At 47.3% G+C, this 15,900-nt stretch overlaps 1 protein-coding gene across 1 annotated transcript in view; it reads right to left on the bottom strand.

Moving 5' to 3' along the window:
- TOPAZ1 (testis and ovary specific TOPAZ 1) overlaps positions 1-15,900 on the bottom strand; it is a 2,142,665-nt gene that overhangs the window by 954,455 nt on the left and 1,172,310 nt on the right. Inside the window, exon 11 of the mRNA XM_078663910.1 lies at positions 12,806-12,898. Coding sequence (XP_078520036.1) covers positions 12,806-12,898 — 93 coding nt within the window. The remainder of the gene's footprint in view (positions 1-12,805; positions 12,899-15,900) is intronic.

The following is a 15,900-nucleotide window of genomic DNA, read 5'->3' as shown; positions in this document are numbered from 1 at the left end:
TGCAGCCCCTGGGCTAGGTAACTTCGGCATTTTGGTGCCCCAGCATAGCCTCACTATCCAAGGGTCAGGATCCACTGTCGTTTTCTCCCTACCAGGTCAGGTTCGCCCGTGAACACTAACTTTAGCGTTACTAGCTACCATAGACTTTGTCCCGCATCCCGCGTGAGAGTGCACACTCTGCACCCGAGTCCCCTAGGCCTCCTAGAAGTAATCTACCGATTCCCTAGTCAAGTCCTAGCGATTCCAAAGCCTATTAGTACTGTACTTACCTGCTAGTAATTTCGCATTCCACTTTTAGAGTATATGGTTTTCCGTGCCCCTCGGGCATTTGTATATACTGTGCTAACTTAAGTATTTTCGTAAGAGTTTTGTTGTGTGCCTAGCACCCTGTCCTCAAAGAGTACAGGGTTGTTGTGATTCTAATAAATACACTGTTTATTTTCATAACACTTGTGTGGTGTCCTTTCACTGGGTGTTCAAGGGGTAATGTGATGGTAAAACAGCTGGCTTAACACGCCCTCTAGAGTCTTAGCCTTAGACTGCTCGTATCCATGCTACTAGGATAGCTGGTCTATAAGGTTGACTTACAACCAATCATCAATAAGGGTTGTTTGGACTGATACATAGTGATCACTAGAATAGTGAGCACTGCATATCAGGCCAACTTCTCACACCTTGGATATATGTTGCACGTGCATTTGTTTATATGGTATCACGTGTTGTCTTAGTTCAATCTAATTACATTTAGTTCACAATCCCTCTTTTTGTCATGCCAACGGTTGTCTGTGATTAGAGTGTGTTTTTGACTCCTGGATACTTTTTGTGTGAATTAGGTCATCGTGAGGGGCATGTATCCAGTGTGGAGTCGTTAAACTAGCCCTTGGACCCTCTTCGAAGTAGTGTGTGTCATTGGATTGCACCTCTACATCTGCAGATGCAAGTGGGGTTAGCCCTTAAAGATCTTCCGTATTGTCCTGGAAGAGGTTGGTGTTAAAATCCCCTGTGATTATACAATCGGTGTACTGTTGGTCCAGGGCCAAGCCCCTCGCAATTTTCATTAGGCGTGTTAGGTGTATCTTTTTAGTGTGGGTACTGGGGTTGATGTAAATATTAAGGAGTAGAAGGGGGCGTTAGTTACTCCATGAGTTGATTTTAACTCCCAGGACCCGGTCTTCGTCGATGTTTAGTGGCACAATCGGGCCTTTTAGATTGTTAGAGACATAAATCGACAGGCCCCCTTTTGGGTGGCCGTAGAGACAGTCTCTGACTGCTGGTTTCCGAAATTCAATGAAGCCGGTCACTGGGATGGTTTGAGTAGCCCATGTCTCTTCTAGTGCTATTGCGGTGTGCCCGAATATGAAAGAGTGTGTATCCAAGTAGGTGATTTTATTTTGGAGACCACTAATGTTCCATGAGCACAAAGTAAATGAAGGGGCTCGTTCCAGAATTGAAGATTCTGCGGGTGGAAGTACTTGAGATGCCGTTTGAACAGAAGCCTTACAATTTGAGTGTTGAGGATGAAGCTCCAGGGGTCAGGCCATTTTATTGCAAGCCAAGACAGCTGGAAGCCACCCCCAGTCTTGAGAGTTGTCCGGATTAGAATTTCTGTTCAAGGGAGTTGGATTCCCCTCTGTTATGCCTAAGGCATTTTGGAGAATTGAGTAGGGCCTACTTTTGATTCCTGGTGCGGTACTTTTAACTTTTTGCTGGGTGTCCTGATGATTTAACAGTAGCGAAGGATAACCTGGAGGATTGTGAGGATACATTTTAATGCCCCATTCCTGGAAGATAGCCCTTTGCTCAATGAATACTCGCGCCCAGGTTGATGATTTCAATGACACCAGGGTAACCTCGGATGGTTGTGAGCCTCTTGGTGGAAGGAATTCGATAGAGTCAATGTCTTCAGATGTAAGGGTCTCGAATCCCGGTACACCATTCGCTAGTTTTATTATATGTGACCTGTTCAGGGTGTCGTGCCGACCCTTGGAAATGTATTCCGGGGCAAGGAGTATTTGGCAACCTCTGTGCTGCTTTTAACACCCTTACTGCTAGGACTTGCGTTGGGATGGGGTATTTTTTCGATTAGACAGCCTACGTCTAGGCCCAATCGAGACTGAAGAGAAGTTGATGGGCCTGTGCCTAATGTCTCAAAATTAAGAGGTGAAATTGATTTATTGATATGAGTTTTTTTTACAGGATTAAGTCCAGAAGTTAGATTTGCCTGAGTTAATTTGTGATTGTGAATAACTTTTACAAAACTGTGTCCAATGGTTCGATTAGCCTGCAGGGATGAACTAGATATGTGGGTGGGTTAAGGTTGGTTTCTCATGACTGTGCTCGTTGGCTGAATAGGGTCACTAGGTTTGACCCTTAATGGTTCTGCTATGGGTTGACACTCGGTTGCTGCTGGTTCTGGAGATGTAATAATATGGTCCTGTCTACAGCCCAGAGTCTGTTGACAGACACTCGGGGCTGAATCGTCCTTAAATATACTTTGACTGGCGTTTACTGTCGTAGGTGTTGTCTGAGGGGTATTTAGGACTTTTTTTTATTACTAGCGTTTAAAAATAATGGAAATAGTTTAGGAGGGTCAGTTATTGGGTTTAATCTTATTTTATTTTTCTGTTTGCGCTGGCATTTGCGCTCCCTCTTACTAATGTGAGGGGGAGGGGCAAAGGCTGTGTCTGAAGTAGGGATAGCCACAGTGGCCGCGCTCACAGGCACCGTTGCCCTGTTGTCGTTGGTAGAGTGCGACTCCCCATTTGCTGGGACAGTGTTTGTGGCTGGTGGCGCGCACAACACCGCTGCCGTGGAGAGGTCTTTTGGGCAACGATGCCCATCTCGCTTGGCGATCTCAGTTACCAAGAAGTCTGACCCCCCGCTCAAGTGTGGCCTGGCCTCTGGGCCTTTCACAGAGTTAAATGGTTCTGGGATCACAGTTGAAGACTTTTGATTTGGCTGAAGCAGACATTCGGGTCGGTTACCTCCCTTCAGTTGCTTAACCTCGCTTATGACAGTGGATAAAAAGGCCGGGAGCGAGGACAGCGAGTTAATAATGGGCGAGCAGCAGCAAACAGATGGCACTAGTTTAGAGGATGATTGCGCTCCTGTGATTAAGTTATTTAATTTGTCTAATTTGTCTAATTTGTTGTCGATCCCTGCTGTAAACAGTGCTAGAGTGTTTAGCAGGTCGACCTGGGTGTCCAGTTTATCCGAATGATAATTTAAAGCGGTGACTGTTGATTGGAAGTTGAGTAATAATTGGGGCCAAATACTAGAGTTGGTGGAGGCGTCTGGCTGAGACTCTGTTTTTGGTGTTAAGTTAGGCGGGTTCTGAGGATCTTTAAAGAAGAATGACAGGTCCGCTAGCAGTTGGTCATTGGGGTCTGTTTTTTGGGAAGGTTTTGTGGGGGCTATTATTACCGCTGGTGATGCGCAAAAAAGGCGTTGAGGATTTATCGGATGTGCACTTCCCTCTAATGGACTTAGGGCATGGGAAATAGGGGAACTGAGTATGTCAGAATTAAATACCGAATCCTTTTGTGCGTATATTTGTGGAAAAATTAGCTGAGAGTGAGGCACTAAGGGCCTCTCCCTGAGGACTCCATGAGTTTGTGGTAAACAGGCGGAGAATTTCTCTGGTTGCTGAGATTGCAGTGTTTGGGTGCTGTGGTTAGGGGTTAAAGACAAAGGGAATAGTTGACTGGGGCAAGCCTCTTGCTTGCAAGGTTCAGGATGTGAAGGAGGCTGGGTTGGAGAGGGGTAGTGACTTGGTTGTAAATTTTGAGGGTCTCTTCCCGTGCGAGTCGGAGATGGTGGTTGGCTTAGGCAAGCCTCTTGATGAGGAGGTCATTTTGGGAGGGAGGGTGACTTGGATCTGTTTGAGAACTTGGAGATCAGTTTTTGAAGTCTCTGTGTGACAGGTCCTCCGAGGCGATGTTCTGATCGACAAGCTGAGAGCCAAAGATATAGGTGGCCATGACGGGAACAGACTTGTTGGTTATTGATGGTTGAGGCGGATGCATATTTGGGGCTGCGGCTCGGTCAAACTCGCAGGGCTTATTTGCCTCTAAAGAATGATGAAGAGAAGTCGACTTAAACCCCCCCCCCCCGAGCTTTTTTAAAGTAATCCAAAAGGGTGAGGGCTTTTAAGCCGTTCAAGGATGGGCCACATGGGGGAACCGTGCCCGTGTTGTAGAAATATTGCCATCCGTTTTGTGGAGGTTTGGGGGTCTCTAATGTAGCCTTAACGATCAGTGGACTCACAGAGCCAGCAGAAGGTTGCTCCGCAGTGATTGCCGAACATTTGGGGTTCTTCCGTTTTGTTATAGACAGGAGTTTTCTTATTTTCCCTGATCTCATCCTCTTGATGGTGGAGGGGCTGTCCAACGAGCTGTTCTGGTTAGTAAAGATAGTAAAGATATAAGTTTGGTCGGGAGGCGATGTCTTCCAAGCACATTCTGTGTTGCTGGCAGTGTTTGGTTATATTTGGTTGCTTGATTATGATCACTAGGTTATAGTTATGTTTGCTTAATGTTGGCTGAGTTGAAGTGCTCTAAAGGGTCGCTTCAAGACGGGCTGCTGAACTGGTGGTCTGCCGGGCTCCTGTGCTGGGTTGTCTTAACTTAGGAATATGTTGTTGCAGACCTAACCAACAACGTTGCATTACGTGGCGGGAAATTGAGCTTAGAGCATGAGGCACCCCCCCCCCGCACTCTTAATCCCTTCCCTTTTCCCCACCTGCGAGCACCTATCTGATGGTCTGTTACCACCTGGCCGCAGGCCGCGCTGTGCGCCTCTTCCCCCCCGATGCAGTCCCACCGCCAAAGGGATCGCACGATGGGGTAAAGAGCCGTCACGGACCTGCTGCAACCGGGCCCAGGCACCAACAGTGATGGAAGCAGACAGAGTGTTTGGGGGGGTGGGGGGGAAGGGGGGTGCGGGGGGGGGGAGCAGGACCAAGACTTGAGAAGGCTTTTGCGAGAGAAGTCACTAGGGGCTCAGACTGCAGAGGGGGGAGGGGGATTGGTAGAGGGGGGGCTCAGGCAAAACAGAGCATAGACCGGAGGCAGTGGCGCGAGGGACCAGGCTCCAAACGAGAACCAAGGCACGGGTGCTGGGTAGAGCGTAACGGGCAACCCCTTAAGGGTACCTGCGCCTACACTGATCGAGGGAGAAGGGACCAAGCAATGTGGGACCTGCTGGGCAATCTTTACGGCAAAGTATGTGGGGGGAGGAGGAGCTTACCTGGGGCTCGCTGTAGTCCAAGTACACTCTAATGTGCACAGACAAGCGGATGCCACCTCCGCTCCACTCCCTCCTTACTTAAAGGACTGAGGGACTTATCGACCCCCACCTTACCTGTGCCGTGGATGCCTCCAGAGTCCTCACCACTCGTCCACTTCCTCCTCGACCTCACACAGCAGCCACCCTGCAATGCTGCGATAGCTCTCGGCACCCCCGCACCTCGGTCCCGACCCCCTGCGGGACTCGCACCTGTGAGTTTTTGCATGAACTAGACCCCGAGCCGCTTCCGAGCTGCCCACCGCTCGCCGTTCAGCTCTGAATTCCGCCCCTCGACCGTTACCTCCTGCCTGCGTGCGTCTGCGTCCACGTCTCGCGCCCACTCTCCAAACTCTGCCTCCAGCAATCAGTGTCCACGGCCTCGAGTGTGGTAGACCCACAGTATCGATCAGCTCGAAAACTTAGGTGGGCAAGTTTCTCATGTAAGTAAGTGAAAATAAGAATAACATCATTAAGAACGACAAATAGGAGCAACAAGGAGATAATAACGAACTGAGGACAAATGGTAGCAGCAGCAAGGATACTTAGGAAGGCTAGTATGATACCCTGTACGTATGTACATGGTATCAAATAGCCTCCCTATCTAAGGAAGGCTAGTTTGATACCATGTACCTACGTACTTGCGGAAAAACAAAGGTCTGTGTTTAAGAGAATTTTGCCATTAGAATGCCTTTTACTTCCCATTTGAAAGCTGCAGTGGAGGGGTTCAGTCTAGTTTCCGGGGGGGAGGACATTCCAAATACTGGGCGCCATTCCAGAGAAGGAGCGTTTGTACGTTTTTTTCTTGTTGAATCTTTGTGGCTTCAGTAGGAGCTTTTCCGAGCTTCTCGTGGATCTTATTCCACCAGATATTGTGAGTTTCTGTGTGAGATAACTGGGTGCCTAGTGGTGTATGGCCTTATGCGTCATGCATGCTATTTTCAGGTGAATTCTGGCTTCAAATGGCAGCCAGTTTAGGGATTTAAGGTCAGGGGAGATGTGGGCCCTTCTTTTTGAACCAGTGATGAGTCTTGCTGCCACATTGGTAGAAGCTCTTAGGGGTGCCGTAGTAGCTGTAGGCAGTCCGCAAAGCGAGACACTTCCGTAGTCTAACCGAGGTAGAACTAGGGCTTGCACCGCCATCTAGAAGTCATTGGCCGGTAGGAAGGCTTTAAGTTTCCTGAGGGTGTTAATCTGAAAGTTTGCTCCCTTGGTTGCGTTACTAATGTGTTTCTGTATGTTGAGGTTGCAGTCTAGTGTTAAGCCCAGTGATTTAGCTGAGTCAACAATGGTTGGTTGAATGTTGAATGCAGTAAGGTGTTTGATCCACTCCTGCATTATGGGGACTTTGGCGGGTGGGGCTATTAGGAGGAATTCTGTTTTTGAGGCATTCAATTTGAGGTGATTTTCTGCCAGTCATGTTTGAGTGGTGTTAAGGGTAGTGTTAAGCAGGTTGATGTCTTCAAGAGTGTTGATCTTAAGGTAGAGTTGGGTATCATCAGCGTACATTTGGAATTGCACGTTGGTCATTTGTAGCAGATCTGTGAGTGGTTCCATGAATAAGTTAAAAAATGTTGGTGATAGCGAGGATCCAGTGGAACTCCTAGCGCAACTGGTACTGGTTTAGAGAGGGTGTTGTTGACCTAGAATTTTTGGGTCCGGTTATGCAGAAAAGAGGTAAACCAATTAAGCACTGATCCAGATAGGCCCATTCTACATTTAAAAAGATCTATTAAGTTCTTGTGTTTGACAGTATCGAAGGCTGATGAGAGATCTAGGAGGATAAGAAGGCATGATCCGTTTTGATCCAGTATTTGGAGAGCATCATCAATGATGTGCGTCATGGCTGATTCAGTGCTGTGATCTGCTCAGAAGCCGGATTGGTATTTGTTGAGAAGGTTGAAGCGATCAATGTGTTTTGTTAATTGGTGATGAACATATTTTTCCAGGAGTTTGGCCAGCTTGGGAATGTTGGTGATAGGTCGGTAGTTGTTTAGGTCCGTAGGGTCAGCTGTGGGTTTCTTAAGGATGGGAGAGACTTGCCCCACCTTAAGGGAGTCAGGAATGCAATCTTGTAGGAGTGAACTGTTGATGATTTTGGTCCAGAGAGGGAGAAGCAATGGGGTAAGTTCTTTAACCGCATTTGCGGGAAGAGGATCGGTGAGGTGATTGGAAGGCTTCAGGGTATTGAGAAACTTGCCTATAGCGTCTTCAGAATAGGTGTTAAAGGAGGACCACACTGCATCGTTTTTCAAAACATACTTTGAAGGTGTAGGTGGTGTTGCAATAAAGGATAGAGGGGAGGTATTGGTGAGTGGACAAGTGTGAGAGATTAGGTCATTGAGGAGGTCTTTCTTGATGTTCTCATTCTTCAGATTGAAGAAGGTAGAGAATTCTTCACATGTGGGTTGAGGTTGAGATAGGTCTTGTGGACATTGAGGAGCGTCCTTAGATTGGTTTTTGATTAATTCAAAGAGTTTCTTTGGTCGATTTATTGCTTGGTCCAGTTGGTGACTGAAGAAGTCTGCTTTAGTGCGCCTGATCTCTTTTCTTTTAGAATCATGAGGTGCTTGGCGGATGGGACCGATCTCCAGTTGCGTTCAGCAGTTCTGAGAGAATGTCTATCATCGTTAAGTGGAACATTGAACCAAGGTTTAGAGTCTTTTGTGGAGACTCTCTTTAATTGAAGGGGAGCAAATTCGTTGATTATGGTAGTCATGGAGTTGAGATAATGGTTGGTGAGATCATGTACGTTGGAGGCATCAACAGGGGGCAAAAGTAGGTTGTGGCTGGAGATGGGTAACATGTTTGGGTTGAGTTTTTTCCAGTCTCTTTTCCAGACTTTGGGTTTTGTCAATTGAGGCAATTTGCGGTTAACTGTTTCATTGATAAAAAAAGTGATGATGTGGTGGTCTGACCAGTCACACGGGAGGATCTATTCAAGGTGCGTGGAATCACCCTTGGAGATTATTAGGTCCAGAGTTGCGCCTTTATTGTGTGTGGGACTGTTGCAAATTTGGTGAAGGTCTGGGGAGTTGAGGAAGTTTTTGAGACTGTTGACTAGAGTATCGTTGAGGTTGTTCCAGTGAAAGTTGAAATCACCCAAGAAAATGTGGGTGTTATGTCATCCAATGTAGGTAGTAATCATGTCCATGAGATGTTCTGTGAAGATGAGGTTGTCACCAGGATTGTGATAGATAGTGTGTAACGTACACACGGGTTTGCCATTACTGTTGATGTCCAGGCATATGTATTCGCAAAAGGGGAGTGTAGGAGATATGGCTCTGTTTACGGTGATGTTACTCCGGTGGATGCAAGCAATTCCTCCTCCTGTCTTGCCACTCCTATCAAGTCTGATGATGTCATAGTTAGGTGGAACTAGGATGTCAATGAGAGGCGAGGAGGATTCTGTAAGCCATGTTTCAGTGAGGAGTAGCAGATCCAGGTCAGTAGAGATGATGAGGTCTGCTAAGTCGGCTGCATGCTTAGAGGCCGATTTGCATTTCAGGAGTGTGCATTTAAGCTGAGGAGTAGCGAGGGTGGTGTGATCCTGCGTGATTGGAACTATACTAAGATTGTTATTGTTTATTCCTCTAATGTTGTGGGTAGGGGGCCTATTCGGGTCGGAGAGGATAGAGGGGATGGGGATGTGTCTGGGGGAGGCTGGACTTGCGATGGAGGGTTCGTAGGAGAGAAGAAGAGAGCGAAGATCGATCTCCGAAAGAGGGTTGGTGGAGCGCATTGGGTGGGAGGAAAGATTGCGGTAAGGTATTGATTTCCAACAGGGAACTTTCCGTATGGGGGTGATAGGTAAGTGAGCTGGTGGCTTGCTGGGTAAACATGTACTGTAGAATCTGGAGAGCCGTGGATGTCTCGCAAGCATTGATTTGAAAACACGGAGATCCTCTTTGATTGAGTGAAGTGTGGACATGATCTCATCTAGTCTAGTATCGGAATTGGTAATGATTGGGATGGGAGGCGGTAACATAGGGGTGTGCGTCTGAGGTGTGTGATATAGGACGACGGGTATAGGAGCCGGGGCAGGGGTGAGCGGGTTAGTAAGCGTATTCGAGTGTGTGTGTGTGGGCTAGTTGTTACTGTGGGTGGTTGAGAAGATGAAAGATGGTGGACAGGGGTGGTGTGGAGAGTGGTTGGGGGCGGCGTGTTTTCCAAGAGAGGGCATTTATTTGATGGGTCATGGGGTGACCTGAAAAATACATGCGACTGAGCTGAGGAGGGCATGTTGGCATGAGTGGGGTCCTTGCTGGGTATGTTATTGCGAGGGGGGGAAGAGATATAGGGAGCGCTGATTGGGAGGGGGGTAGTGTTAGTGGGATGGGGAGCTATGGTAGATCCCGAAGTAGGTGACAATGTTGTATAGGGGGAGGAGCTCTGATCGCTCCTGGGATGGGTACAGTAGGTGTAGGGGGTGTGTGAGTAGTTACGGCAGTGTTGGCTAGGGGAAGATGGAGGTGGAGGGGGTCAGTTTTAGGTGTGGTATTGTGGGGGGGAGACGAGGTGGGGGGAGAGATGGCGGGGGCGAAGGATGTCAAGGATGGGTGAGGAGCGATGGTCGTGCCAAGAGTGGTTTCCATGGCTGTGTAGGGTGTGGGCGTAGTCGCGGCTATGCTAGTTGGTGGATGCGTGCGATGCTTCTGAGGAATGCCGTTCGGTGTATTGGTGGGAGTGGTCATCAGGGTCATCGGGGGAGAGGAGGAGGATGTGGAAGGAACAGGAGTGAAAGCAGCTCAAGAGATGGTAGAGGGGGTGGCTTGGGAGGCAATTAGGGGATTATCCATTCGTTCCTTAATAGTGGGGAAGATGTTGTCTAGGAGATGTAAGCTGTGGTCCAAAGCTTGTAAGAGGATGGTACCGTTGTTGTAGATAGTAACGGTAGCTGTTGCTTGGAAGAGTTGGGAAGGGACAATAGAAATAGCTAGACCATGTGCTGATTTTCTCGAGGAGGAGACAGTAAATGTGGCTAGGAGTACTTTCCTCCATTGGGCTCTCCGTTTCGTGTGGAAGATGATGTCCGTGGTTGAGTGCCCGTTGCGTGGGGAGTAGTAGGGATCAGCGAAGAGGGTTTCAGGGTGTGATTTGAAAAAACTTTGTTTAAACCGTGGAGCTGATTTTTTTGAGAGACCAGGGGGATAGATGATGTTGTATGTGTGCGTGACTGTGAGTTCCATGATATGTGTGGTCCAATAGTAGAGGAAAAGAGGTTGCCTGAGGGAGTATGAGTAGCTATGAACCAGGAGGAATGCAAGGGATCAAGGGAAAAGGGGGGGGCGGAGGAAGTTTAGAGAGGAGGACAGTGAAAGGGAGTGTGCGAGATAGAATACTAGAAGGCTAGGGGACGCGTGGTAGGGAGGGATGAGGACCGATAAAGAGTGGATGTGATTAAAGGCTATGGGGACGCAGTAAAATGTTAGAGGTATACAAAAAAATATCTGACTTTGAATAAGTCGAGAGTGGACGGAGGGCGAAGATATATGTGTTAGATCCTTGCGGTGGAGTTGTTCCAATATGGCCACACCATTAGGGAGAGCCTCATAGACCACTGTGAAGTCCTATGTCTATTTCCAATTCACGAGGGTCTCCCGGGGTAGTCTTGTTTCCCTTTCCATGAAAACTTAAGAGTTTTGGTCCTTTCTCACTTTCTAGTTGTTATGCTCCACAAGGTTTGTTGTTAAGCTCGAATTAGAGTGACCAGTGGTGGGGGGAGGGCCCCTCACTGTTTTGATGTTGTGGTCAGCCATTTTGCACCAACAGTGCCCAAGTGATGCTGCCAGCTCAAAGAAGTTATCACTGTTACAGTAGCCTAATTAAGCAATGCGATCATGATGTTGCCCCTGAGATCTTAGACTGACCAAAAGAAATAGGTGCAAGCTAAGTCGGGAATCTCATCCTCCCGATGTGTGTAGTGTTTTTAACAGTGGTTCCGCTCCTCTTCCGAATCCTCTGCGGTTCCTCAATCTTCAGCGAACGGAGAGCGCAAGATCAGAGCTCTCCGTGCTCTCAGCGCTGTTGTAGTGGGCAGCGGAGGGGGGGGGGGGGGGCTTCCCAGCGGCATTCGTCAATGAACCGAGCGTAGCCAAGAGAGAGGGCAGGACGACTGAGCAGCCGCCGGGAGAACCCTTCTGGGCCGGTCGGCAGATGTATACAGGGGCCCTCCGTCTCCTCAGTCCACGCGGAGCCTAGGAGCAAGGATCTGCCCACGAGGAACGTGCCAACCACGTAGCGGTGTGGGGCGAGAGCTGAGCCGGAGTGATCATTCCCTGCCTCGCAGCAGATCGACGGGGGCCTGATCCGGTCACGATGGGGGTTGAAAGGGTCTCACTTCCGCAGCATCGCAAGTCGGCTGCTGCCCCAGTCTGTGTCGGGGACCCACTCGGGAACAGATCTCGCAAGAGATCGATGGGGAGGGGATGCGGGGGGGCGGCTCCTGTCACCAACAGCTTCGCATGCTAATGGGGGTTGAAAGGGTCTCACCTCCGCCGCATCGCAAATCGGCTGCAGCCCCAGTCTGTGTCCGGGTCCCACTCGGGACGTTAGGACAGACGTACCCTGCTGGGAAAGTAGATGCTAAATCCGTGTGGACAAGTGAGTGCTGCGATGGATTCTCCCGTCAGTCCCTTCGCCATCGAGATGGTGCTCCACAGCCAGTCCTCCACTCCGATGGCTGTAGCCAGGTAAGTGTCGTTATATGTCCCAATCCAAGCATAGATAGCTTCAAAAACTGCTAGCTTGATTCCGGTTACTCTTGTACGCAAAGGTCTGTTCAATGGCTGTCACTAACTGGGATATGCCATTTGAGGGATCCCAAGTGCTCAGAGCTCCTCCAGGGAACTCCTACCAGTCGGCCATTTTGTCTACTGGGATGGACATGGGTGGAATTTTTTTGCACCCTATCACTAATCCCTCTTACAAATCGCATCGGACTGCTTCATCCACTGCCAGTTATGAGACAGAAGCTCAAACAGGTGCTAACATCACCAAGGATAATATAACTCAATGGCGCTTCAAGCAGGATCAGAGTTTCATAACGGAGTTTCTAGGACTTCAGCACCAGCCCATGGTATGAAACCTTAAAAATGGACTGGACCAGCACAGAAGTTGATCAAGTGGGCCTGGTGAGGAAGGGCATCCTCCACAACAAAAACTCATGTCCCACAATGTGAAGTGCTCCAAGAAGGATACAACCACTTTCTGTACTTTAGAACTGGGTCCCATGCTTTGGTTGACCGAAGTTAACACTTCAGGCCAGGTCTCATCGTTGTTTTGATAGGGAGAGAACAGTGCAACAATCTTCCTCTGCTGCAAAGCCACACCGATATTTTGTGGCAGAATGTAGGACTACTACTTTACATCCGAGACCCTGCATTGGTGGAAACACTCAAATATGAATAGTCATTAATGTGTGTCAATGTCAAATAAAATAAACTTTGATACATTTAAAACTACCATAAAAACCAAATACTTTCTCATGGAAGCATGCAATGTGAAGAACTCCGAGTCATACCTTGCAAAATATATCCACTAAAGTTGGAACCGCCTTCCTTGCATTGTTGGATGACACGTGGTCGATGACTTTCAAGAAAACTTCAGCAGAGGGCTAAAAAGAAAAATAAAGATACATGTATGGAAATGTGTGTGTATGAATGTACAACACAATTGTGAACCCAATCCCAAAATCCCCCCTTACGACTGATAGTAACCCCAATTTTTCAGTCTCAAGCTGATTTATCCTGTTCCACAATTTCTACACATTTGGAAAGTTGCCGCGACCTACATATGACTCCATACTCTGCCTAATATTTTAGGAGACTTGGAAACTTTAGTGTTATAAATGGCCGTAACCAATTTACTAATGATTTTCCATTTAAAACAAAATGATTATATCATTTAGAAGTATGAAAAATAATGTAGTATAGTTATGTAACCTTTCTAATGTGAGGCACTGTTTAATTAAATTGGATGCAGTTTCTGATGTTCTGCTAGTCTTGCTCCTGCTCATTCCTTTTCGCAATCAGTGGCCTGCTATGAATGTTCTCTCTCCTGTTTTTGCGATGTCCCAATGTGACCTAATCATGACTATGCCATGTTAAATTTGCAGCTTTATTAATTATAGGCATAACATCTCCTGGTTTTGAAAGTATGTATGGATATATATATATATATATATATATATATATATATATATATATATAAACAAACGGCATCTCCTTTGCAAGAAACCGAAAGGACCCAGCGGGGATTCAAGGAAGATCGTTTTAATGCTGGTAATTACGGTATAATGCATTTCGACTTTTGCGTATTCTTCAGATGCCATATGTGAATCGGAATTGGGTTCTGCTCTCTTTTACCTCCGTGGCTCCTCCCATTTGATGGAGCACAGCTGGCCCCAGTTTATAAACACAGTCTTTTTGTTGTAGTCCGTTGTAAAGGACTACCATTCCCTGAAGTCCACAAGTGGGCAGTTGGCTTCAGTGGGGTCCTTACTCATATCAGTGCTGTCATTGCCTTTTCGGGGTTAATTTTGATTCCCAACTCAGTCCGATAGAATGTTTCACCGGTCTCCCTTATGTCCCCAGACGTTTACCTCCATTTCATATATTTATTTATAGGGCGCAACATTCATCCGAGACGATATCACGGCGATTGAGGAGCAGGATCTCTTGGTACGAGTTAGGGGGTGTAGTGTGCTGCCAGTAACTCCAACATTAGGTCTTGGGGAACAGATGGGTTTTCAATTTCCTTCTAAATGTCATATAGTCATCAGTAAGGCGTAGATCTAGTGGTAATTCATTCCATTGAGTGGCAGCCTTGCTTTTTCTAAATGTTTTGTCTTAGCTAGCGCCTGAGAGCATGACCTAAGACACCTGGTCTGTGTATAGAATTGGATTTTGCTGTGAAGAATTTTGGGACTGTGTTGGTGTAGGGCCTTGTGAGCGTGGCTCAGGAGTTTGAATCTAGCTCTTTGACGTACAGGAAGCCAGTGGAGCTGTCTCATACAATCTGACGTTGAGCTATATCTACTTTGATTGCACACTAATTTGGCAGCTGCGTTTTGTATCACCTGCAGGCATGCAAATAGGTAGTCTGCCATACCCACGAACAGTGCACTCCCATAATCAAGCTTACTAATGAGTAAGGCTTGTGTGATTGTTCTTCAGCATTCCAATGGGATCCATGTAAAGAGCCTTTTTTAAGGGTTTTCGAGTGGGAAAGCTTCTTCCGCACAGGGCTCGCACATGGTCCTTAATGGTTAAAGTGTTGTCAATAAGGACGCCCATATTCTTTGCGGTCTGCTTGGATGCTGGAGCGTCTCCCAGTGACTGGGGTGACCATGATGCATCCCAGGTTAAGTTGGCTCCTCCAAAGAGCAGGATCTCTGATTTTTCGACATTGAGTTTCAGACAGTGTTCTGACATCCAGGTCGCCATCTCAGAGAGGAAGGTGTCCTCATGCCTTTTCTCGAGGGATATCATCAGTTGTGTATCATCAGCATAGGAGCCAATGTTGAAACCCCATTTCACACTTATTTTTGCCAGAGATGACATATAGGCATTAAAGAGCGTGGGGCTCGGAGAGGTTCCCTGTGGGACACCATAGCTGATAGGTTTTGGGCTTGAGGAAAATGGCCCATTTGTACAGTTTATGATCTATTGCTCAAGAATGAGCTGAGCTAATGAAGGGCTTTAGCGTGTATACCTTTCTCATGTAGGTTTTTCAGCAATAATTCATGTGATACCGTCCAACAGGATCAGGGCTGCAGTCTTCCCTTGATCAATTACGGATCTTATGTTATCCAGGACAGCTAGGAGGGTCGCCTCCGTGGTATTGGTGGCTCTGAAGCCGGTTTGGGAAGGGTCTAGTAATTCATTTGTTTCGAGATAGTTGGATAATTGTCTGTTAACTAACTTCTCCATGACTTTGGATAGATAAGGGAGTTGGGAGATTGGCCGATAGTTGGCAGGGTTGTGAACATCCTTGCCTGCCTTTTTCAACAGAGGGGTCACAATGGCCTGCTTCCACGTTTCTGGGAAATCTGCAGTATTTAGAGCTTGATTGAATAGTTGAGTGACATATGGCCAAAGTGCCAGTATAATCCTGGCGTAAATGAAGTGTGGGCATGGATCAAGAGGGGATCCTGATTTGACTTCCCCCCATTGCCTTTGCAACCTCCTCCTCAGTAAAAAGGGAACATTTTCCCAGACAGTCAAAGGCGTCGGAATGGGGATCCAGGTGTTTCCCATTGGACTTGTCTGGTGAGGGGTTGATACTAAATGACGAATATATTTTGCTGATTTTATCAGAGAAGAATTTGCTAATCTCTCCGCAGCATTCTTCTGAGGGAGTCAGGGTTTGGGATATACTGGCTGGTTTGCAGAGTTCTTTTACTATTTTATACATCTGTTTTGGTGAGTTGCTGTTCTCATTTATTCGTTTCGCGAAGTAGGATTTCTTGGCCTTCTTAATTGCATTGTTGTAGTTTCTCAACTCTGCCTTATATTCCAAATTGTCTGAGTCTTGCTTAGACAGTCTCCATTTGTGTTCCCTTGTTTTACACTTCCTTTTCAGTGCCCTTAGTTCAGGTGAGTACCACTTCTCAGA

The sequence above is a fragment of the Lissotriton helveticus genome, chromosome 10 (assembly GCF_964261635.1).
Source record: "Lissotriton helveticus chromosome 10, aLisHel1.1, whole genome shotgun sequence".
In the NCBI taxonomy this organism is placed as follows: domain Eukaryota; kingdom Metazoa; phylum Chordata; class Amphibia; order Caudata; family Salamandridae; genus Lissotriton; species Lissotriton helveticus.
Note: the sequence above shows the minus strand (reverse complement) of the source record. Positions and strands in the feature narration are given on the sequence as shown.